Source organism: Erythrolamprus reginae, chromosome Z (assembly GCF_031021105.1).
Source record: "Erythrolamprus reginae isolate rEryReg1 chromosome Z, rEryReg1.hap1, whole genome shotgun sequence".
Lineage (NCBI taxonomy): Eukaryota > Metazoa > Chordata > Lepidosauria > Squamata > Dipsadidae > Erythrolamprus > Erythrolamprus reginae.
Window position 1 is genome coordinate 13,619,829 of NC_091963.1, and position 26,062 is coordinate 13,645,890.

The following is a 26,062-nucleotide window of genomic DNA, read 5'->3' on the forward strand; positions in this document are numbered from 1 at the left end:
CTTACCTGAACGGTCTTCTCGATGCACTGCAAGGAGAGTCCAATGTGGGTAATTCCTCAGCCATATTGGCAGGGGCTGTGTTAAAAATTAACATATTTATTATGTCCTGCCCACTCGGTGCCCTATTAGGTCAGTCAATAAAACGAAGGAATAGTGTAAATCAACCAAACTTTATTAACTATAAACAAACCGACAACAAAGAACTGAGCAGTGCACCCCTGGGCCAAAGATAGGCCAGGAGGGCTTGGACTCTCCTTGCAGTGCATCAAGAAAACCTTCAGGTAAGTTCAACAGTTCTTCTCCACTGCACTGAAAACCTGTTTTCATCTGTAAAATCTTCTCCCTTGAAGAAAGAAAAAGAAAGAATTAAATTAAAGTGGTAAAGGAGTGAAAAAACCCATGCTCCTTACACTATGACTGAGTTTTTAAGACTGACCTAATAAGGCACCTAGTGGACGGGACATAATAAATATGTTAATTTTTAACTCAGTCCCTGCCAATAAGGCTGAGGAATTACCCACATTGGACTCTCTGTAGCAGTGCAGTGGAAAAAGTGGCCTTCAAAGTAATTTGAGGGACTACTGAAGCCTCTTTCAACCACACTCTGGAAAATTGATGTCTAACTTCAAGATGGAAACACGCAATAGAAATGTAACGCTGAACCAGGTTTAATACATTATAAAAATAGCAATGAAGAAAGGAAGTTACATGTGTTCAAAGAATAAAACCAGGAAAGAAGGAAGGAAATTCTTGATTCTAGACCTATTTGTGATATAATACTCACTTTACATCCCTGTCTCTTCAACAAACTATGATTTAAAACATTCTATGGTATTTGCAATGCTTAAAATAAGGTTCCATGTACTCTCACTTGAGGTGATCCCCCTGCCCAGATGGTCCTTTCTCAATCCTACCTCCCTATACTGGAAAGTAAATCTTGGGGCTTCTGTCAAAAATTGAACAACAGAATGATTTCCTTCTATATATTGAAAATATAATTTCAAATTGTTGTACAGTAATACCCCGGTTATTGCGTCCCCGACCATTGCGAACAGGGTAATTTGCGATTTTTCAACCCGGAAGTCAAAACACCATCTGCGCATGTGTGCCCTTTTTTTCTATGGGCACGCATGCGTAGATGGCGCCCGGCAGATCAGCTGCTGGGCGGCTTCCCTGGGTCTTCCCCCTCTTGCTGGCGGGAGGGCGAGCAGCGGGCATCAGCAAGGAGTTTCCCCACCGCCCACGCAAACTCCTCGCTGCCGCCCGCCCTTCGCCCGCCCACGCCGTTCATTCTCGCCGCTTTCGAGCTGAGTCCTGAAGCGAATTCGCTCCAGGACTCAGCTCGAAAGCGGCGACAGCCAGCGCGGAGAAGCCGTTCGCTGGCGCTGGCTGTTGGCGCTTTTGAGCTGAGTCCCGGAGCGAATTCGCTCCGGGACTCAGCTCGAAAGCTCCGGGACTCAGCTCGAATTCGCTCCGGGACTCAGCTCAAAAGCGCCGACAGCCAGCGCCAGCGAACGGCTTCTCCGCGCTGGCTGTCGCCGCTTTCGAGCTGAGTCCCGGAGCGAATTCGCTCCGGGACTCAGCTCGAAAGCGTCGACAGCCAGCGCGGCGCGGCTGTTTTAAAATGTCGCCGCCGGCATGGGGGGCTTGCCAGCACCCCCCGGACCCCCAACCCGGGTTTGGGGGGCTGCTAGGAAGCCCCCCATGCCGGCGGCGACATTTTAAAACAGCCGCACCGCCCCCAATCTTCGGCTCCTCGCTAGCGCTGCGGGAGTAAAAACACCATCTGCACATGCGCAGATGGTGTTTTTACTTCCGCAGCGCTACTTCGCGAAAACCCGCTCGTTGCGGGGGGTCCTGGAACGGAACCCTCGCAACGAGCGGGGGATCACTGTATTACTATCTTTTTACAATGTTTACCACCTATATCACATATGGAAATTGCATTCTTCCTTATTTATTGTCAGTTTGTTTTCAGTTTCTTTTTTCTGTTTCATTTTGTCCTCTTTTTCTCTTTTTTCTTGTTATAATGTTGCTTTTGACCTTTTTTAATGTACTGCATATAACCAATAAAAATTATTTTTTAAAAGAACAATAGAATAATTTCCTGAAATATTATCACGGCATTCAATCTTATCCAAAAGGATATAAACTTACTTCACTGTTCAGAAAGCAGTAGAGAATTGCAACAACGAGTCCCTGCAAGAGCCAAATGTTAACAAGTTAAAACACAGTAATAAAATTAAACCAGAATTATTTTAAGAAAAAAACTTGCTTGGCTACTACCTGAAAAGAACCCAGGCATAATTCAAAAACTATCTGGTAGTACTTGGAAACGCCAAAAACTGCAAATACCACATAGTGAATACCAAAAAGTGGAATCAAAAGCAGCGTTGATTTTGCAAGTCTCCTTAAAAATAAACACATAAAATAAGCCCATTAGGATACGTCAGAGCTTCTTCCGATTTGTGTTTTGCCAACAGGAGCCTCCATCAGGAGACTTGCATTTCACTCACTTGTATTGTGATTGCTCATTGCCTCCCACATCTGGCGATCTTAACTTCTGCAGTAGAATTCTTATTATGCTAATGAAAATGATGAAATTTACCTATGAAAGAATTAACAGGCATTTATAATTGTATCATGGTAATGGTAATTGTACCAAAGTAACCTATATATTATAAAGCTGTGTGCTCCTGTATGTTATGTTTTTGTTTGTATGTTTTTTGTCTTTGTTTTTGTTATTTTAAATGTAAATATTCAAAAAGATATTTAATAATAATAATAATTGTATCCTAAAGCAGTTTTTCCTACTGTTCACTGATAAGTTAAATCCTGTAATTATGTTCAAAAGAAGAACTTAAGAACGTAACTTTAAGATAGGTGGACTTTAACTCCCAGAATTCCAAGCCCAAATTATAGAAATTGAAATACATCTATTTTAAAGTGGCAAAGATGAAAAATATTGACTTAATGTGTAGATTAAAACGGATTCACAGTTAAATATAGAAAGAATTACATTTTGGTGTATGTAACACCATATATTAGAAGTTAAATATGTATCTAATTGAAACATTGGTGGGTTGCTCCTGGTTCGGACGGGTCCTTAGACAAGTTCTTGTGGGTAGGACAAGCACATGTGCAAACTGATGGCAAAATTATTTACAGCTCACCACTTAATTGAACGCATATAATATATTCTTATGTTCATCCACTTAGAATCAATTCGCAGGGAGTTCAGGAAAGCTTATCTTGGGAAAATGGGTGTTAGTAATCACCTGATATGCCCCTTATCATAGGGTGGAGCTAACCTCCAAAAATGGGAAGACATTGCCCTTTAGCTAATCAAGACTGAATTATAGGTATAAAAACACCTCTGTACCATCACCCCGCTCTTCTGACGAGGGATGCCGCATATATCAATTTGGTTCTCCCAAACTCCACTCATAACTCTCCTATAAGTGTTCAGCCATGTGAAAACATAAGAGAGGGACTTGGAGGCTAGCTGTACCCTATGAAAAAGGTGTTTTCCATTGTTTCATTGCATCCACAAAGATGCAGTGGGTTCATCTTGGCCTGGGAGTTGGTCTCCTGAAAGATGGGATCCACCTGTGACTGCCACTGGCTTTTGACAGCTGATCAGCTGTCAGGCGGCTCAGAAAGCGGGAGCGGCTTGGAAAAAGTCAGCCTGTTGTGCATGCACCTCCCAAAAGGAGGGAGAGCAAGAACAGCATTTGAAGGGAGCAGGAGAGTTGTCCAGTGTTTGTTTGCAGCTGGGCAGCAAGAGAGCATTGTGGGACGAATCAGAGAGGCTGTGACATCAGACAAGTGACCACTGAGAGTAGCCGTTGGTTTTAAAGTACAGTGATACCTTGTCTTACAAACTTAATTGGTTCCGGGACGAGGTTCTTAAGGTGAAAAGTTTGTAAGACGAAACAATGTTTCCCATAGGAATCAATGGAAAAGCGATTAATGCGTGCAAGCCCAAAATTCACCCCTTTTGCCAGCCGAAGCGCCCGTTTTTGCGCAGCTGGGATTACCCTGAGGTTCCCCTCCATTGGAAACCCCATCTCCGTACTTCTGTGTTTTTTCGATGCTTCAGGGGAATCCCAGCATCACAAAAACGAGCACTTCGCTGGCAACGAAAGTCCGGAGGTGGGGTTTCCCAGCAAAGGGAGCATCAGTGAAATCGCAGCATTGCAAAAACACCGAAGTCCTTGAAACCCCACCTCCGGACCTCTGCGTTTTTGCAATGCTGCGATTTCACTGAGGCTCCCTTTGCTGGGAAACCCCACCTCCGGACTTTCGTTGCCAGTGAAGTGCTCGTTTTTGTGATGCTGGGATTTCCCTGTAGCATCGAAAAAACACAGAAGTACGGAGGTGGGGTTTCCAATGGAGGGGAACCTCAGGGTAATCCCAGCAGCGCAAAAACGGGTGCTTCGCTGGCAACGGAAGTCCGGAGGCAGGGCATCCCAGCAGCGGTGGTGGGTTTGTAAGGTGAAAATAGTTTGTAAAAAGAGGCAAAAAAATCTTAAACCCCAGGTTTGTATCTGAAAATGTTTGTATGACGAGGCGTTTGTAAGACGAGGTATCACTGTACTGGGATTGGCCTGCTGTTGCAAAAACTCCCCAGTTCAGCTACTAACAGCTCTGTAGGCCTTTTGAAAAGTCAAAGGCTTTGCAGAGAAGGTTTTTTTAATACTTGTGACTCGGTCCTGATTGGCTAAAGGGCAGTGTTTTCCCATTCTCCATAGCTCTACCCACTATGGAGAAAAATCAATACTGGGCTGAATTCTAAGAGTTGATCATTGAGCAACCACAAACTTGGCCATGAATATTCACTTTTTTATAAAGACATTGCAAGATAATTAAAGAGAGGGAAAAGATACTTAATACCTTTATCCTCCTGAATCTTTTAAAAAGATTAATTGGCCTTTAGTAGGGTTTTATGAAATGAAATCTTAAAAGAGAGAGAGTCAGGCCTCTATAAATACACCTATCAATTCGTCTGTCTCACAATTATATTCTTTCTTTAAATTAGGAACTATAAAAAAAAAATTCTGCTCCTTTACTAAAGTCCCATTTCCATAATTTCTACCACCATATTATTGTCATTAACATTAATATTAATATTACATGTCATAACAAAACTAGTATTTCATATCATAAGCCAGTTTAGTGGCTAAGTTCTCAAGCTAAAAGGAAGAGTCTAACAGTTCAAGTACCACCTTAGCCATGAAAGCCAGCTGGGTGACCTCTCTAGGCCCAACTCACCTCACTCACCTTGCTGTTGTGGAGAAAATGGGAGGACAAAGGTGTTTGCATATGTTTGTGGACGAGTTATTTGTAGAAATAACAAAGGCAGAATGAAACAAACAAGTAAATAATTTTACACAGGTCAACTTACAATGATTTGTTTAGCAAACATTTGAAGCTATTATGGCACTAAAAAAAGTGACTTACAACCAATCCTCATACTTAAGGACCCTCTATGGTAATGCAATCAAACCAGGGCATTAGGCAACTGGAATATATTTAGAGCATCACAGGATCTTGTGATCACCATCTGCAAACTTTTCCACTGACTTCTGACAAACAATCAATTGGTGGCAGAAGGGGGAGCTGGATTTACTTAAAGATCTCGTGATTCATTTAACAAGTGCACTGATTTGGTTAACATCCATAGCAAAAAAAAAGTTATTAAATTGCACATGATTCACTTAGCAGCTACCTTGCTTAGTAACATAACTTCTTCTCCCAGTTGTAGTCCTAAGTGGGAGGACTATATGTACTTGCAATTTGGAGAGATACTATTGAATTGTAATTCTATAAGTTATATGTAAGAATTATCAACATTCAATATGGAAAAATGTTTGATTTTTGTCAAAATATTGATGTGAAAGCCTTTCAGTCCAATGTTTTTGCCAATTATATCCTTAAATTTTTCCCACTGGCCAGATTCCATTGGACCTGTGCAGCCAATAAATTTAAATAAATAAAATTTAGCTACACTTTCAGAAAGCAGGTTAAGGATTTGAAATTCCCCATGCATTATCTAATGCAAAGACTATCAATGTTTGAGGGGTTTTGTTGCTCTTTTTACGACTGTGGAATTGTTTTCTATAGCGCTAATGTGTTGTTCTTTCTAAATTGTTATTATTAGTTGCTTTGGGGGCACTTCAGCCTCTCCTTCTGGTGCTGAAGGGTGCATTTAAAATTAATAATGAAAAATATTAGACTTTTGCCCAGATCAACACATGTGCATGAAATTTGAAGGTATAAAAGCTAGTGTGAAAAATTACATTAACGTAATTCATTTCCAATGCTGAATTTACTTACTAAAATGGAAATTAGGATTGGTACTCGTATAATCCACCAAGGAGCATTATGCTCATTTGTATCCCAGCAACTGTTTAAAAAAGGAAAAAATAATGAGTCTAATTCTTTCAGCAAGGATACACAATAAATAAACATAAATCCTGTATCGTACCTTAATTATTGCTTAACTCTGACAAAATTGTGAGAAAATTTGGAAATAGAAAAAATAGGGGATTACAATATAATTGTAAATAAAAAACAAGTATTATTTTTAGACTGTATGACAAGATGGGAGGGGAATTGCAGTGATACTAGGACAACAATCAATGTAATGAACACACCACCAACCTCCTCTTTGGACACTAGTTTGAAGGAGGAGGATGAGTTGGTCCCTGGCACCTTTGGACAGTGAGCCCATGGGTTATTGCAGATGCAGACCAGGGGGCAGAAGCTCCCAGCTTGATAATAACTGTGTATGGAATGACTGGATGGGCAGCTGTATGAGCCTGTAACAAGTTGTTAGCCTGGAAGCTGCAGGTAGAGAGTGAGAGCAGCTGCCAATGGTCAGCAAGGACAAAGAATGGTGTCAACTCCTCCCTCCAATCCAAGAATGCGCAGAGCTGAGAGGTGACAGACTAACATTGGTTGACCAGATAACTCGCAAGGTGACAGCCTCGCTCATAAGGGGCTGTACCAGTGATAACTATATTTTTTTAAAAAAGATGGCGGCACCCATGGACTGGCACCGACTGATCTGGTGGCATCATCATGACGTCACCAGAAGGTTGTTACTGGTTCGGCCGAACTGGTCTGAACACAGAGGAACCCACACCTGATTTGCTCACCTCCAGTCTTTTGACATGCAGATTTTGAAGAGAGTCCCAAGGCTTTGGGATTTGAAGACATTCAAAGTGGTCCTTTCTATGAATATTCTTCTAAAATTGATGCTACTTAAATGACCATTTCTTTTGGATACAGAAGCAAAATAGCAGGTGACTTCCTTAGGGGGCTTTGCTTTGTTTTTGATCATCTGTTAAGATTTCTCCACTTGAACTAAGTGCGATTTCTCCTTTCTTCTACCTTCCTGTTGCTATTAATGTATTTGAAGAAACTTTCTTTGTGAGATTAATGCTATTTTCTACCTTTGCCTTGCTAACCTCTTTGCTACATTTCTCAACTTACTTGGCTGTTTCTCTTACATTCAATATAAGCATCTTTTTCAGTTGACTCAGATCCTTCGTAAACTGCTTATTCAACTATAGTGGTCCCTCGATTTTCGCGGGTTCAAACTTCGCGAAACGTCTATACCACGGTTTTTCAAAAATATTAATTAAAAAATACTTTGCGTTTTTTCCCCCTATACTACGTTTTTTCCTGCCCGATGACGTCATATGTAATCGCCAAACTTTCATCCGCATTTAATAAAAAAATTTAAAATAAACTTTAATAAATAAACATGGTGAATAATAATCTAAATGGTTGCTAAGGGAATGGGAAATGGTAATCTAGGGGTTTAAAGTGTTAAGGGAAGGCTTGTGATACTGTTCATAGCCAAAAATAGTGTATTTACTTCCGCATCTCTACTTTGCGGAAATTCAACTTTCGCGGGCTGTCTCAGAACGCAGCCCCCGCGAAAATTGAGGGAACACTGTACACTGACTTTTTAATGTCTCCTAGTTTTCTTCTTCATTGATATTGTTTGAGATTCAACTATTTTTAATTTCCTTTTTTAAGAAAGCCCGGCCAGGTACAACTTAAAGATTTTCAACAAATCCAAAGTTATCAGTCAAAGGGGCCTTAAAGGCTGGGAAATTTTTTAAAAAATTGAAAATATTGGATGGAGGAAGAAAACACTTTTTAAATTTGCATTTATGTATTTTTCCAGGCATTCGCTCCTTTGACCAGCCTTCATATCATGAGGTAGTTCATATTTATCATGTGAGGCATTTCATGTCTTGCTGTGGTATGAGCAAGTTTCAAAACAAAAGACCAGAATAATTAATGCAAGTTGCATAGAAGAGTTGTACTTGCATATCACAAACAATATATACAATAAAGGGTGTAGACACTGCTTGTTTGGTTGTTGTTTGAAATGGCTTCCTACTTAATTTGCATAATTTTAATGCCATCCCTGTTTATGGGATAGATGGCATTATATTAGAAACATAGAAACATAGAAGTCTGACGGCAGAAAAAGACCTCATTGTCTATCTAGTCTGCCCTTATACTATTTTCTGTATTCTATTTTAGGATGGATATATGTTTATCCCAGGCATGTTTAAATTCAGTTACTGTGGATTTACCAACCACGTCTGCTGGAAGTTTGTTCCAAGGATCCACTACTCTTTCAGTAAAATAATATTTTCTCATGTTGCTTTTGATCTTTCCCCCAACTAACTTCAGATTGTGTCCCCTTGTTCTTGTGTTCACTTTCCTATTAAAAACACTTCCCTCCTGGACCTTATTTAACCCTTTAACATATTTAAATGTTTTGATCATGTCCCCCCTTTTCCTTCTGTCCTCCAGATTTTACAGATTGAGTTCATTAAGTCTTTCCTGATACGTTTTATGCTTAAGACCTTCCACCATTTTTGTAGCCCATCTTTGGACCCGTTCAATTTTGTCAATATCTTTTTGTAGGTGAGGTCTCCAGAACTGAACACAGTATTCCAAATGTGGTCTCACCAGCACTCTATATAGCGGGATCATAATCTCACTCTTCCTGCTTGTTATACCTCTAGCTATGCAGCCAATCATCCTACTTTCTTTCCCTATCGCCTGACTGCACTGTTCACCCATTTTGAGACTGTCAGAAATCACTACCCCTAAATCCTTTTATTCTGAAGTTTTTGCTAACACATATTGAATCACCTGCCTTCTGGAAAGTTAACCCTTTAGAGAGATCCAAACAGCACCCATCCTGATTAGGTTCTTTGAGAAAAATACATATGCCTGCCAAGCATCAACACCAGCTTGAGGAGACATAATCAATCAATTTAAAAAATGATGTTCTGCAACTCTTTGGAAAAAGACTGGCTGTTCTCCCAGGCCTTGTGGGAGGTTGTTTGTGGAAGTTGTGACAGAATTTGTCTGGACACTCGAGATTCTTTTTATTGTTTTCCCATTTTAACTGTAAGCTATCCAGTATCAGGAGGCTTCTAAATCAACCAAATAAACAAAATATGTTTAGCATGGGTGAGCAATAGCATTATAGTCATGATCAGGTAAGATGGGAAACAAGGAACACAACGTTCAGAAATTGTATCATATATTTCAGTTATATCCTCTGCATTTTAAGCAAAGATCATACATTAAAATTCATTATATTATATCTGGGTTTTTTCTCCAAGACATGAAATTCATTTTCACATCAGGTATAGCCATTATTTTGGGCAGCAAAGTTGTTACGTTTTTACTGTCCTTACTAGGACTGTAACTATAAATGACTCTCCAACACCCTATTTATTTACTTATTTATTTATTTATTTTGTCCAATACACAATAATACACAATGAAGTTATAGAGCAGTGTTTCCCAACCTTGGCAACTTGAAGATATTTGGACTTCAATTCCCAGAATTCCACAGCCAGCGAATGATACAATTTTGAATGATACAATTTTGATTCAAAAGTGAAAGTTCCATCCTCAAACTAAAAACTCCATCAGAAAGCTAAAAATGGCAGAATTTTGCTTGATTTTGCTCTTTTTGGTGATGCAACCAACTGATCTCCTTTGATGCTTCAGAAGATCAGGAGGCTATGATGCAACATAGTTTTTTAAGCATTCCCCCCTTTTCCCATAAGGCAGTGGTGTTGAACCCTGCAGGCCAGGTCCAGGGTTCTTAAAGCTGGTCTGGAAATATCAAAGGACCAGACCTCGAGGCCTCTGCATGGCCTGTTTTTGGTTGGCAGAGGGCTGCAAGAAGCCAAAAATGAGCCTCCCCCCCATTTTGGCCAGCAGGGTGCTACAGGAGGCATCTGTCCTGTCCCCACCCCCACCTGCTTGCGGAGGACCAAAATGCTGATTCAGCCCTCGGAAGAAATCCAGTTTGACATAATGTCATAAGGAATTCTGCATCAAATAGAAGCAGCTAGTTAAGAAAAGGCAACTAGCTCTAACAACTGCAATTTCAGTTCATATTTAACATATCCATGTGTATTATTTGTTGCAAAATATGTATCAGGATTAATTTTTTGATATCATGCAACGAGAGCCAGTATATTTTACAATGAAGTCTGGAAGTGCATATGCTATTTGATTGGTCCTTACCCACTGTTGTCTAGATAGACTCTAGCGATTATCCATATGATGATGAAAATTGTAGGGATTCCTGGAAGAAAGATGTAGCAGATGAAACAAAGGGGGAGGGGGAGAGAAAATATATAATCAATACTTGATTTGGCAAAATTAATCATGCAAACATAAATCATTTTGTAGATGAAGTATTCAAATATGGCCTAGCCTGAGAATTAGCTGAGGCACCCATGATGGAGAAGGGACATTGGACCTACCTGATACACCCTTTCTCATAGAATGCATCTAGCCTCCAAGGATGGGAAGACACTGCCATACAGCCAATCAGGACTGAATCTGAAATCTATAAATTTGGTCTCCGTATCTAAGTCTCCCTCTTTTGGGTGAAGGACAAAGTCAGACTTATTATGCAGCTCCCAGAATAGAAATTACCCAATACAAGAAATAGCCACAAGGATCCATCAGTCAATGGTTGTGGAGGAAGCCTTGCATCTGGTAGAAGTACCCGGAAAATACACAAACAAGAACTCTGACCTACGGAAAGATGAGGTGCCCCTGATGTAGATGTCCAAAGGGTGGCGTTGATCGAGTGTGTGCCACAGTGACTCTTGGGCATTAGTGGGCTGAACACAAAAGCCAAGGAGGATAATTTCCTGTGTCCTATGAAACAAAGTATCCAATCTCAAAACCACCCTGTCCTGATAAAACATACAGAGGTCCCCATGCACTGAGAGAGCCACAAGCTTAGATATTCAGCTGGCTGAAGTGACAGCCACCAGGAAGACCACCTTAATAGTCAAGTGATAGAGGTGGCGTCCAGCAGTTCAGAGGGAGCTAAGGTGAGAACATCGAGAACTGTAGCCAGATCCCAAGAGGGCTACCTCGTAGGGGAGCACAGATTGACTGCCCCCTTGAAGTGGATGATGACATACCAACCCCCCCCCCCGAACAGACTAGAAACGTAGTGAGGGCAGCGACATGGAAGATGTTGGGGGAGAGACCCTTGGACAGACCCTGTTACAAAAATTGCAGAAGATGGATAACAGACAAGTCTACAGGTGAGTAGCTCCCACCTGTAGACTTGTCTACAGAGACACCAGGAATGAAAGATCCTGGAATGGAACGGGTCCAATAGGCAATTGGAGGAACTTGTTGCTCCCATAGCCTTGTCCACTTCCTCAGGAATTACTGGGTTAAACTCATCCCACACAATAGGACTAAGATTTACCCCTGACCTCTCTCTCAATGTTGCCCAATTGGAGTCCAGGTTTATTCAAATCTGGGTGACTTTATCCGTCAGCAACTGAACAAATTCCTCAGCTCTAAGAGCTCTATTTAGCAAACAGGGATCCTTCCAAGGAGTGTGGCAAATGCGATATCATGGGCATTGGGTAAGAGTGATGTGCTAGTGCCCGATTTACAGTATACTTGTAGTCCCCGCACAGGCGCACAGTACTATCAGACTTAATTGCTGTTACTAGGGGGGTTTCCCACTGCACTTGATCTACAAACTCCAATATTCATAATTGGATTAACCTATTGAGTTCTGCATTCACTTTAGGTGTGATTGCTAGTGGAACTCGCTGCGGCTTAAGGCACAATGGTGGAACTTAGGAGTCCAATGCCAGGGACACCAGGGTTCCCGTGTACCTCCCCAGGGTCCCATCGAAAACAGGGAAATTCAGCGGCCAGCTGCGTAGACATATCAACATCACTTATAACATTAACATTAACACCAGCAATTGAAAACACCAATGCAGAGAGCCAATCAAGACCAAGTAAACTTGTAAAAGGGCCATCCACTATTATGAGTCGTAGACGGCCTCGGAATTGTTTGTATTGCAGCCGGAACAATCTCCTACCCACAGTTGGTATTAATTGTCCTTAATAGTCCTTTAAATATAGCGGGCAGGGTCCCAAACGCCGCTTGGACAGACAGGGAAATAATCGCTTTATGGTGCTCCATGATACCAGAGACAATGATGAACCAGTGTCTGTCTCCATTGGGCAGAGGGACGCTCTGAACCCACACGCAGATCGGGCATGATCTCCACCACACACCACACATGCTGAATGCGAGTCACCCTGAAACCCTGGAGGCTTAGGCCTTGTAGCATTAGCTAATTGATTAATTTCTTCCTCTTCACGCCATAAACTGCTCTCAATGTCAGCAGGCAAAACAGCAATAGCAGCAGTATTATGAGTGGACGACATAGTCATGGGCAGATCCATCTCAGCTAAAGACTGGGTGGACATTTCAATGACTCTAGCCTCTGCCAGGCCCACAGGGAAAGTGAGGTCTTTCATAGTTAACAAATGCCGTCGAAGGCGTGTATCTTGAACGCCAGAAACTAATCTGTCCAGAAGGTAATCATCCAGGTTCTGAAATTCATGAGATTTAGCTGCATAGTGGAGGGCGGCAACATATTGATTGATTGTTTCCCTCTCTGCCTGATTTCAGTGATAAAAGGAATATCGCCGCGCACACTGGGAGGGCGGGGGTGGGGGCGGGACATAGTGATCCCTTAATCTTGCCATAAATTCATCCCAAGGAATGTTGTGAATAGAAAGTGGGTCGAAAAGGGACAAAGCACTCTTGAGCATATCAGTTCTACAAAAACGTAGGAAATAGGTTCTCTTGAGATCTCCTTTATAGTCATTAGAAATTAAGAAACCCTCAAAATGGGCTACATAGGCTTCCCAGGACTCGCCTTGTGGATTGAAAGGAGGAAAATGATTTGAGTACACACGGTCTAATTATCAGTGGTTGTCTTATAGGATGAAGAGTTCCGATGCTTGAGCTTCGGCTCAAGCCCTCGTTGCCAGTATAGTGAGTGAGGAGGAGGAGGCAGACGGCTCAAGAGAACACCAAACTTTATTCAGAACAGTACCACAACAAGAAGAAACTGACAGGCTTGACAGACCTTAAAAACCTGGTAACAGCCAATGAACAGCAAGTAACATTCCCGCCTTTACTGCTCCCCCTAGGGTTTGATACAGACATAACAGATCCCCCCAGTCATAAATGAGGCTATAGTCAGTGGAGACTTGGCAGCACGCTTGGGAAGAGGCTGGCGTCATTTGGGTTGCAGAGGAGGAAGATGCCCGCCTCGATTCCCTTCCTAATAGCTTTGTTAATTTTGTCCTGCATCTCAGGGAATTCAAGTGTTTGAATGGCCTGGCTCTGGTTGGAAGCTGCAATGTTTGATGGGCGGGACACCTCCCAGACATCAGTATCCCCCAGTCTCAAGTCCAGGTTACCCAGGGACATAGTGTCAGATGCCTAGGCAGATGCAGATTTATGGCTGGTTGACCCCTGCTCCCACCCTGAAGGTGGCTTGGCACCCTGTTTACCTGAATACTTAGCTTTTTCAGGGGGGCAGTAGTATTGTCATTGTTTCTCCTCTCTGATGTGGGCTTGACTGACTGTCAGAAGCGGCCGTTGGTTGACCTCTGAGGGCAGACCTGTCCCTGGTTGAGGACAATGGAGTTGTAGGCCCCAGCCATCCTGTCAGCTCTTGATGCCTTGTCCACTTTGATTTTTGCCTTGGTGACTCGGCCATGGAGTTTGCCATACAGGGACCTTTGGTGTCTGAGAGCACTGAAAAGTGGCCGGCGGCAGATGAGGATTCAAAATGACTGCCAATGATTGATGTATGCAAATTGGTGTTCAAAATGGTCGCCGGGAGGTGCCAATGTGGCTGGAGTGCCTCAGGGCAAATCACCTCACAACAGGAGGCCACCCAAAGATCAAACAAAAGCCAAAGGCCCCTGCAATCGCCTCTGCTCTCTTCGTCAATCACAGTGGCAGCTCAGTGATGGTTGGAGTTGGCGGAGATCGCTCGCACTCGCTTCACAAATTGGTAAGAGCTGTGCCGGCTTCAGGGAACTAGGCCCCAGTCAGAGGGAGAGGTAGATGTAAGGACGAAGTTTATACAGCATGTCCAGCGACGGCAAGAACCATTTAATTTAGGGCCTCTCTCCCTGCGAGAGGTGAACAAAGCGATTAACTAGGCGAGCTCTTAACTCCTTAAAAGAGTGGATGGAGCAGCACTCGGATCTCAATAGCTAGAATTTGACAGCTTTAGCTTGGCTGGAGACATGGCTCACGGCAGGGCCAAAGCCCTCTGCTGACCTTAACGCAGGTGTTGCAGCTGTCACTGGGGAGGCAGATTTTGTTTAACTTACTGACGGAAGAGTGGACAGGATCATAGAAGCTGGAAATGATAGGAACACTCAGTACTGGCTAGCCTACAGGGATGGCAGTAAAATGCACGTGTTCTAAGGCTAAGGACTGAGCCAAAAAAGGGGAATCTAGGCACCAAATTTATAGATTTCAGACACCGTCTTGATTGGCTGTAGTGCAGTGTCTTCCCATCCTTGGACGCTAGCTCCACCTACTAGGGAGAATGTCTGTACATCCAGAATGGTCTATATAAGTATGAGCAGTTGTCCAATGTGTTTTGCAAATGGAAATGTTCATTGAATGTGCCCCAATATGAGTCCCTGACTTTTGTTTCTGTAAACTCAATTTATGCCAAGACTTTATCCTACCCAGTGACTCCGAATCTCCTTTCCAGCACGGTTCTGTTTCACTTGAGAATTTCCCCCATGCTACTCTAGGAATTCTGTAGTTGTCTCTCCAAGTAGAAGTGACCGTTTGAAGTTTGAACAGCATTAGACATAAGACAGTTTTTCTCACTTAAAACCACTGCAGCATCCCTATGGTCAAGTGATCAAAATTCAGACTCTTGGAAAGTAGCTCATATTTATGATGGTTGCAGTGTCCCGGGATCATGTGATTAATCTTTTATGACCTTCCGATAAACAAAAGTCAATAGGGAAGCCAAATTCACTTAATAACTGTGATACTAGTAACGCTGTTGATTCACTTAAGAACTGTGACAAGAAAGGTAATAAAATGGGGGGGGGAGTTTACAATGTCTTGCTTAGCAACCGAATTTTTGGGCTCAATTGATGTCATAAGTCAAGGACTAAGCACTAAAGTTGGGGGACTAAAAAAATTGTAACCCATCAAACTTCATAAATCCGGTCATCTGTGTAGCAATAGCTCTATGCATCTTCATTAATTTTGTAATTGCCTGATGGGACAAATACCAACACAGACAACATGGAGTTTGGCCAAGTCTCCAATAATCTTGAGAGAAAGAGAATAAAAAAACAAAGATATCTATATTGACCTTCTTACCCCATCCAGTAAGGAGATATGCGGTGAAGTGTCTGTTAGAAGAGAACATGATCATCAGGAGGATGTGGAGATAAAGTCCTTCAACTAAGAGCCAATAAAAGTTGGCCATTATACAGTACTGGAAAAATACCAAGCTAGCCTTGCAGCCGACCTGAAAGTTACAAATCAAGGCAAAGAAACTTCTGTTAACACAGTAAATGATTTCTTCTGTTTAAAAGCTCTTTTGATAGAGACAAGCTTTGACAAGAAATCTCTCCTTCCATGAATTTAGCTATTGATGGGCTGAAACTGTTTTGGACTTAGTTCAATGAATGAAAGCAAATGCCAAGTGCTTCTCAAAACTAGGTTTGAGACTGATGTGCTTGGTTGTTACCTCCCAACATCGTGGCATGTTTATCATAGTAATCGACTTTATAATCAAAATTTTCTCTGATTTTCTTACAGATTTCAGGGCAAAAATTAAAAACATCTCCTTTGAGAATCAGGAAACTGCAAAGGTATTTAAGACCACCCATTAATCAGAAGTAATTTGGTTTGGGAAACATGTTCCCATCCCTTTTTAAAGTTAGTTTATTCTACGGCAGCTGTGCCAGAGGCAAAAAATAGCTCATGGAATGTACAACCCTGAGGAAAAACTGAAAAGTATTGCTTGACTATTGTATAAGTAAACCAGAATGAGCACAGCATAAATGATTCCGTTGTTGCAGATATTTTATCACACGGACCATAGTACAAAAAAGTTAGGGCTTTGAAGAAATAGTCAGAAGTAGGGGGGGAGGAGAATATTCCTTCTTAAATTAGTGAAGGCAGTCACTCTCATCCGAATTGTATGAGGCTTAAAGTGCAAAGTATTAAAGGTGATCCATTGTTTTGCATTTTTGTCACAGAGAACCTTTGTGAAAAACCATGTGAAATTTAATTAATAGAGGAAGGAAAGGGATTACATAAGAGGAAGCTTCATGCTGAAGAGTAAAACTTCTCCAATTGCTATCGTGTTTCCCCGATAGTAAGACACCCCCGATTGTAAGACGTATTGGGGGTTTCAGGGGAGTCGGCTAATATAAGCTGTACCCCGAAAGTAAGACAAATGTCTTACTTTCGGGGAAACACAGGGGTATTGCCGGGGGAGGGAGCTCGATGATGTCGGGAAGACCCAGGGAAGGTTTCTTCGGCCGCCCAGCAGCTGATCTACTCGGCAGCGCGGCAGCAGCCCTGGCGGCGGTTCCCTCGGCAGCGCGGTGGCAGGGAGAGGCTTGCGGCCGCCGAGCAGGTGGGAGAGCTCGGCGGCAAGGCACAAAGGATTTCCCTTGGTGCATGCATGGAGCCACAGACGCGTGTCGGGGGAAGCGTGTGTCTGGAGGGGAGGAGCCGCTCTGCGCAGTTGGGCAGCCCCACCTGCCTGCCGGAAAGGAGGCAGGCGAAGGAGGGCGCAGCTCCGGCTGCTCGCCTCGGAGCCGGTCGGCCTCGCTGGCCGCTTGCAGCCGAGCCTCGGCAGGACTCGCTTGCTGGGACGAGCGCCTTCGCTGCAAGCCGCCGCCCGCTCGGCTCGCTTCGGACCAGTGCCGTCCTTCGCTTTGACAGCGCTGGTCCGAAGCGAGCCGAGCGGGCGGCGGCTTGCAACGAAGGCGCTTGTCCCAGCAACCAAGTCCTGCCGAGGCTCGGCTGCAAGTGGCCAGCAAGGCCGACCGGCTCCCGAGGCGAGCGGCCGGAGCTGCGCCCTCCTTCGCCCGCCTCCTTTCCGGCAGGCAGGTGGGGCGAAGGAGGGCCCAGCTCCGGCCGCTCGCCTCGTTCTCATTAATTAAGCAGAAGGGAATAAAATCGTAATATTCATGGGTTTGAGGAATTTATTTAATTGCCATATTTCTTCAGGCTGTCTTCCCCATGAAGATAAGAGTTTCATACTGAGCAGCAAAATCTCTGAAAATCATACCGTATAAAACTCTATGAAAGTTCTCCCTTTGGGTGTGTATGTGTTATGACACTCTTGCAAGCACTATAAAACCCTTTGTGTTTACCACAGTTGTATTATATGTATTATAACACTCTTGCATCAATTTCACTATAAATCCTTCCATGTCCACTAGAGTTGTGTTTCTTCCTCCCAAACTAAGCATGCTAAGGGCTGCTATCTTTATTTCTCAATTTCAAAAAGTTAAGATGCTGGGTAGATTAATATTGTCCAGCATCAACAAGCAAAACAAGACACACACTCACACATATCACTGTTCATTTTTTTAAAAAAAAATATTCAAATTATCTTTCTATTTCTAGCACCACTCATTGAAAGTTAGAAAATGCATTTTGACTATGATGATCTTGCAAGTTCAGTGATGGACAGATCAAAGTTTCAGATGGATAATTGAGCAATGCTTTTGTCCACTACACTAGCCAGTAGTGATTTTACAATAATTAAACCTGAAATGAAGGCTTCCAGATCCCATTCCAATTCCTTATTTCTATCCTTTTTGATAAATGCATTTCATCTCTTAATGGGGTCCCCTTTTTCATTTTGTCCTTTACAGATATCATTAGGCATAAAAACACAAATCTCTCTCTCTCTCTCTCTCTCTCTCTCTCTCTCTCCTTGAAATCTTTACATGCTGTAAACCTTTTTTGAGCCACGGCTCATTTTTTACATTTACAAAATCCTGGGGCACACCACCAACCAATATGACACAAAATGACACTCTAACACAGTACATATTATACATATAATATTATTATACAATAATAATTAATAATAATAATAATAATTTATTGGATTTGTATGCCGCCCCTCTCCGTAGACTCGGGGCGGCTAACAACAATGATAAAAACAGCATGCGACAATCCAATAATAAAACAGCTAAAAACCCTTATTTATAAAAACCAAACATACACACAAACATACCATGCATAACTTGTAATGGCCTAGGGGGAAGGAATATCTCAACTCCCCCTTGCCTGGCGATATAAATGAGTCTTGAGTAGTTTACGAAAGACAGGGAGGGTGGGGGCCATTCTAATCTCCGGGGGAGGTGGTTCCAGAGCACCGGGGCCACCACAGAGAAGGCTCTTCCCCTGGGGCCCACCAAACGACATTGTTTAGTCGACGGGACCCAGAGAAGGCCAACTCTGTGGGACCTTATCGGTCGCTTGGATTCGTGCGGTAGCAGGCGGTTCCGGAGGTAATCTGGTCCAATGCCATGTAGTTAATAATATAGTTTATAAATGTATTTATGCTCCCTTAGTGTGAAACCTGGGCCTGTTTCGATGAACACAAAAGGGATATCCTGGCAGGAATGGTAGAAAGACACACACGAAGCTCTTCCTCAACAGTTCTCAGCCTCTCTCTGTTTTTAGTTTTTATCGCAGTCAAGCTTGAGAAGCTCAGCTCACATAGATATGTGGTCAAAATAGCTTTGTTGGCCAGAATGGGGAACTCCTTGGCAACAGATAACCCAAAACTGTCCAAAGGAAGATCAGCAAACTTTAGCTTTATGAGAGGCGGCCTGCTATTGGTTCATCGCTAGTGGTCGGGATGAATCCTAGAAGGTGATTGGCCAATAAGCGTTCCCTGTGCCTCCACTCTTCCTGTCACTGATAGCTGGAGGGATTGTGAGGGGAATGTTTATGTTCAGATGGAGGCGGCTGGCGGCAGGCTGGATAAATGGCCCCTATGGGCCGTATCCGGCACATGGGCCGTAGGTTGGGGACCCATGTTTAATTTCCCCACGGCACACCTGATTTTGTCTCACAGCACACTAGTGTGCCGCGGCACACTGGTTGAAAAACACTGCTGTAGAGCACTGATCAAGGTGTAAGGTTTAAGAAGGAGAACCCAGATTTTAATCACATCAGTCTGCATATCAGCTGCATCTAATGCTGTCTCCCCCAAAGCAGAGAGGAATTACTAAAATATATAACTTTACCCCTTTGCAGTCTTACTCTGTTCTAATTCTTATCCAGCAAGCCAACAGAAGCTGACTACACTTGCTGGTAATTATCTCATGTAAGGTTTGATATAATCTGCAACAATCTCAAAGATCATGGACATGTACAAATGAAACAACTTCTTCACTTACCCAAGAAACATGATCCGAACATTTATCTGTGCTAGTGTGAGAATAGAGGATTGCATCTTTAACTAAGACAGCGACTGCCTTTAAAATGAAAGACAGGAACAAATTCAAATGTATGTAGTTCCGAGTGCAATGAAGCTTCCTACACATGGAAAGAAAAAGCAAATGTAGTTTCTGGAACCAAAGTATAGCTGAAAATATTTCTACTTACCTTCTGTTTTTTTGATAAGAACAATTAACAAAATGTAAGTGTAGCTCTTGACGGCCCCATACCTATATTCTGCTTTGCCTTCTGCTATTCTACAAGCTGCATCAACTTTACTGTTAACACATAATAATGCCAAAACCTCTTTTAAGGGACAGTCCAGAAAGTTCTAAGGAACCATATATTGGAGCTAGCAGTGAAGGATCAGGATGTCTCATGCTCCATCCAAATGGCATAAAAATTAAATAGTTACCAAAATGAGAAGTTACTCTAATTTGCAAGTTCTTGTGTGACAAATGAGGGCTCTTGAGGGATTTCACTGAAAACTGACGGCTAAGTTTTAACTTGAAAGAATTGTTAAAGTGATTTATTTTAAGGCAGAGATGCCTTACATTTCTCTCTTTCTCTCTCCTTGGAGAGTTATAAGGACGAACTATAATTTAACAGTTGCAAAGGGGTAAGCCTTGGAAGAGCTGAGATTTGGAGTAGTTATTTCATCAAATGTGAAAGATGGGTCATAAGGAAGTGCCGAAGAATTGTTGCTTTTAAATTGTGGTGTTAGAGGAGACTCTTGAGAATCCTTTGAACTGCAAGGAGACCAAATCAGTCACTTCTAAAGGAAATCAACCCCGACTGTTTGGGAGGACAGATCCCAAAACTGAAATAGTTTGGTTACCCAACTATTAAGAAGAAAGGACATGAGAAGAGAGGATTCATCATATATATTCTCTCCCTCCCATCTACTTCTCTTCTTTTTACTTTCTATTGTTATATATATTACTTAATGTCTATTCTCTTCCATATGTATTGTATATTGGACAAAGAATAAATAAAATAAATAAATAAAATGTAGGGAAAGATTGAAGATAAAGAAGAAGAGGACTCCAGTGGATGAGATGGTTAGATTGATGCAATGGACATGAATTTGGGAAACTACAGGAGGCAATGGAAGACATGGCTTAGCAACCAAACAAAAACAAAATTCCCTTAAAACAGATGTGTTAAACCTCCATGTCTACTATTCCAAGAGCCAAATTATTTCTATATGCTCCATCCAGACTGCACTTCCTGTTCTTTGTAAAGATGGTGAGATTTTCCTAAAAACATTCAACTGTTACTTATCCATGTGGTCTAGTTGGTAAAATACATGTGTGGTTTATATTGTTTTTATTCTATGCAGTATGAAATGATGCCTTTACAATTGTTACTAAAGCAAATTCATTTCCAGCATCTTTTTATATTGTTGTTGCCCAATATGCTGTCTTAGCTAGGCAGCTAGGATTACCTTCATGTTTTGGAGGGCCTGCTGGGTACATATTTTTGGCAAATATCTAATGCTTCTTATCCTAGGAACCCTTTCTGCTTCAAAGGAGTAACCTGATTTTACAAGTAGATAATTGCATTTTAGCTCTCACTTCTTTAAGCTACCACTTTACAGAGATAACTCTTTCCTACCACTAAATATAGTCTTGGTTTTTTTAAACTGTGTATATTTGCAAGCTATATTATTGCTCTATCATGGAAATATATATAGCAATTTCGAATTACTCTTTTCCTTATTTACATCCTAAAGATATGACAAAGAAAGAACTAAATGTATACAGTACTGGCGGCCCGTCCTCTTTTTCATACAATTGGCACTGCCTTCTTTGACTGGTAGAACATCTTCTGACTTCATTGGCTCTGGAAAGATCTTTTACAAAGTGGTGGGGCAGGTCCCACAGGGCATCCTGTCTTTCATTTTATGAGCCTGGATCTTACCCAACAATTATCTTTAATAATCTTCTCTAGAATTTGCCACTGAACTAATACAAACTTACTGTAGTACAATACTACCCAGTTAAAATTAGGTTCAGTAAATCAGCACTGTTATTTAATAAAACAAATCTATGATTGCTGCTGATCTAAATCCATTTTAGGCCCTTGGTACATTAGGAATTTTGAAATTATGCTGGTACTACTCTCATAAAAATGGTTATCTAGTGAAAACTCTGCCCATTCAAGAAATGGCTGAGTTGACTAAAACAGCCCATCTCAAAACAACTCTTCTTCTCAAGGCAATTCAATAGAATTGTCCTACAATACCTCCTTTAGATCTCCCCACTCACTCACCTAATTTCTTCAGTAGGGGGCCTCCTTGCTAAATTGCAAGGTCCTAAGCTCCAGAGGGCTGGCAAAACACAGGACTATATTCATATCTAGAGGGCTTGTTTGGATTCTGATTTTTAAAAATATAGGTGACACTGCAGAATGGCACTTTGGTCTGCACTTTTATTATTTTAATTAAATGATTGCAACTAAACACAAGTGAACAAATGAAAAATCTCAAAAGCTGGATCAGTTTTCCTAGACTTAGTAGCTAAAAAGCTTCTAACCCATTTAGACTTTGGATGGAGATCCTAGAGTCCAAAAATACCCCAGAAGGCAATAATAAATAATTTCCATATGGTTGCCAATACCACATGCCTTATTTTTCGGTGCATAAGATGCACCTTTTTACTCCACAAAAGACAGTCAAAAAGAGGGTGCGTCTTATATTCCAAATGTAGTCCCCACCCACTCACCAGCCCCCACCCTTCAGAGGTTTTCAGGTGGCAGTGCAGTGATCCTCTCTCTGATTCCAAAATCGGAGCATGCGGAGACCAAAAAAGAACATCGCATTTCAGGCAGCAGGCTGTTCCAAAAACTCTTTCCTCAATTCCAAAAATGGGGCATGCAAGCAGAGCTATCTGAAGCCCGAAATGTGATGCTTTTTTTTGGTTTCCGCACAACTGACAGTTTGGTGTTTGAGATTCCCGCATATTTATTATTATTTATTTTATTTATTAGATTTGTACGCTGCCCCTCTCCGAAGACTCGGGGCGGCTCACAACAATAACAACAATGTAACAAATCTAATACATTAAAAGAAGTCTAAAACCCATTATTTAAAAACCATACAACACACTCATATCTTTTAAAGATGCCAGCATTTCCAAAAGAACCGCGATCTCGTGCTCTGCAACTTTTCTTTCCGCACAGTATTGTTACAAGTAAAAGCAAAAACTGTAATTCTGTCTCTGTTGGGACATTTCTCGATGACGATGATATGAGTTTGGAAGAAGTTAAAAACAGGCAAAATGCGGCTTCAGCCCCATCATAGTTCCCAATGAACTGATCATCGGTACCTTTGAAAGTGCAAAGTGTGACATTCTCTCCACGGAACATACAGGGGCTATCATGCCAAGGACAAAAACGCCCATCCAGCCACCCGAAAAAAGGAGACACCATCAGTAAAAAATGGATATTGCATTCGGGCACTAGCAATGATAGGACAGAAAATCACAGGAAGCATCCCAGCCAGGAAGGAAACTTTAAGCCCCTCCCGCATTGCCAATTTAATGGATTAATTTGATAAACTTTCTTGCTAGGATCCGGCCGTGGCGAGGGAACACTCGCCAGGCAAGCGGAACCAGATGGCAAAAACGTGGAAATGCCAGAAGCAACGGCCTAAAATGTGTTCCTTGCTTTTTAAGGCGGGGCAGCTGCCAGGAAGAGCAAGGATATCAAAAGCAAGAAGGAAAGTGGGGACCCCAAGAGGTAGGCACCATCCCCACCCCCCGGCAGAAACCAAAGTCAGGTCTGGGCAGAGAAAGCCATCAGGCTTTGGAATCACAAACCAAGATGTCTGTTCCTGGTTTACTAAAAATGCCTTTCTCAAATGGGAAAACCAAGCAGATATTCCTTTTAGGGTATAAAGGGGGTTTTGGGTACAGAAGAGGGTTTCTTTATGGACTCCACAACAGAAAATATTTTTTAAGGATTGCTGACCTCTAATGTTCTTTAAATTCATGCAGATGGTCTGAGACAAAGGTTGTAGTGATGTTTATCACTGTGTCATCTGTTTTACTTTTACTTTCAAGTTTCTGCAATTTTTGTTAGGCTGTATAGTTTTAATTTTATGATTTAGTTTACTGCTGTTTTAAATGCTACAGATTTTAACTTTCCACATCTCAGGTGTTGCAGAATTGTAGTGAAATGTAAATAAATAAAATTTATGAGCCAGTGGGTTTTTCTTTTAGAACTCTCCATTCCCTCGTGCTTTTTGATATAGAAAACTTTCCTTCTTCCCTCCCTCCCTCCCTCCCTCCCCCATTTCCTTCCTTGTATCTTTCCCCATTTCCTTCCTTCCTTCCTTCCTTCTTTCCCTGTTTCCTCCCTCCCTTCATTCCTTCCTTTCCTACTTTATTTGACTCCTAGAGCCACCCAACAAAACCAAGTGACTCAAGGAATTTAAGGAATAAGATTGCATTCCCTATTAAAAAGCGAAAATTTATTTTTCATTTCGTTTATTTTTCTTAGTGCCTGCAAAATAAAATAGGCATCTAAATCAAAATCCCTAAGTGCAGTTTAGGAAAACTCTTCTTCCTCCACAACTGGCATTTCATGATTTTTTTCCCCTCTCCCAGCTTACTTTGTACAACACAGATATTAAGAAAAGTTGGACCATTATCACTTAATAATCTTTGCTTTACTAACAGATAAAGCAGATGTGCTATTGTGGTATTTGTTCTTAAACACATGCCAATTTATTTTCAAACAATAGGAGCTTGTGTACAACCAAATTCTTTTAAAATGGGGAGATCTGTGCTGCTTGTTATCAGAATTGGTTTTTTTTTTCTTGTTTTGCTCCTCCAAAATTAAGGTGTGTCTTATACTCCGGTGTTTCTTATACACCGAAAAATACTGTAGTTGTGTTTTTCAAATCACCAGAAACTGAGTTTGAATTAAAGGAGGTTTTGTTTAAAATACAAAATAAGGGACTTGTTAAGTGAGAAGTGAGAACATTACCTCCTCCTATTCTGCCACTGTATCAAAATACTTAGTCCCTACCATGATTCAACAAACGTACCTGAAAGCGCAAAGAATGATGCTTCCTGTGATCAGAGCAATGAGAGAAACACTGTGTCCGAGGGTGTAAATTGCTTTCACCCAAACGTAGAAAACCTATGAAGCAAACATGAATTTTAATTAATTACCATGAGCAGACATTTGGAAAAGATTCCGCAAGAAAAGAGGCACTGGACTTACCTGATATGCCTCTTCTCATCAGGAGGAGCCATCATTCAGATTGGGATGTCCTCGTCCAGTTAGAGTAAGGACCGAGTCTATTGTTGTGTAAATTGCTAGATCTGCCCGCCTAGATCCCAATTTCGTGGGGTTTGAAACCTTAGACTCAATGTGGCTACTACAGCAAGATTCTTTAGCTTTTACGTTCTGCATGTCCCTCTCCCTTTCTAAGACCACTCAGTCTTTGGATAATAAGAATATGAGATCACTCCCAGAAAATAAAAAATGAAAATGAACAAAATTAGACTATTAAACTATAATACAAAAAAGTTATTTTTAAGGGTGGGACTGAATGATGACTCCTCCTGATGAGAAGTGGTGTATCAGGTGAGTCCAATGCCCCTTCTCCATCTTGGAAGGAGCCATCATTCAGATTGGGACATTCATTGGGTATAGGGCAAGTCACAAATTGATTTGGTGGGGCTTGGAGGAATTTGATCTGCAATCCCCGTGACACCGTGGACAAAACCCATGCGTCGGAGGATGTAATCCCCCAGGCAGTGCTGAACAATTGGAGCTTGCCCCCCAAGGGAACACTTTCCGTGCAGTCACTTGGAGCGTCTGAAGTTTCGCGGATTAGACCCTCTAAAGGGGTGTCTTGCCGGTTGGAAGCCCCTGTTCCGATCTTGGAAATAGGTTCTATCACTTCTGTATGGTGTTTGGGTGTATTGCCCCTGGGAGTATGACCTCGCAGGTTGGGCAGTGATCGAGGGAGGGTCCCACCGAAAGGACTGTCAGCGAGAGTATGGAGCGTTCCTACGGTCCTGGCGCCTATAAGATCTTGGGAGGACCTTCCTTTTATCCTTGTCTTCTACAAGGACCGACTCTAGTACCTCCCTGAACAAGGGGGCAGATGACAGTCTCCATTTTGATTTGGCATCTGCCTGCCAATTCCGGAGCCAAAGT

At 42.0% G+C, this 26,062-nt stretch overlaps 1 protein-coding gene across 1 annotated transcript in view; it reads right to left on the reverse strand.

Moving 5' to 3' along the window:
* VIPR2 (vasoactive intestinal peptide receptor 2) overlaps window positions 1-26,062 on the reverse strand; it is an 83,430-nt gene that overhangs the window by 4,069 nt on the left and 53,299 nt on the right. The window contains exons 5-12 of the mRNA XM_070726272.1: window positions 24,939-25,033; window positions 19,846-19,984; window positions 15,782-15,932; window positions 10,588-10,648; window positions 6,340-6,409; window positions 2,517-2,608; window positions 2,287-2,410; window positions 2,158-2,199 (exon numbers count right to left, since the gene is read on the reverse strand). Of these exons, the coding sequence (XP_070582373.1) occupies window positions 2,158-2,199; window positions 2,287-2,410; window positions 2,517-2,608; window positions 6,340-6,409; window positions 10,588-10,648; window positions 15,782-15,932; window positions 19,846-19,984; window positions 24,939-25,033 (774 nt within the window). The remainder of the gene's footprint in view (window positions 1-2,157; window positions 2,200-2,286; window positions 2,411-2,516; window positions 2,609-6,339; window positions 6,410-10,587; window positions 10,649-15,781; window positions 15,933-19,845; window positions 19,985-24,938; window positions 25,034-26,062) is intronic.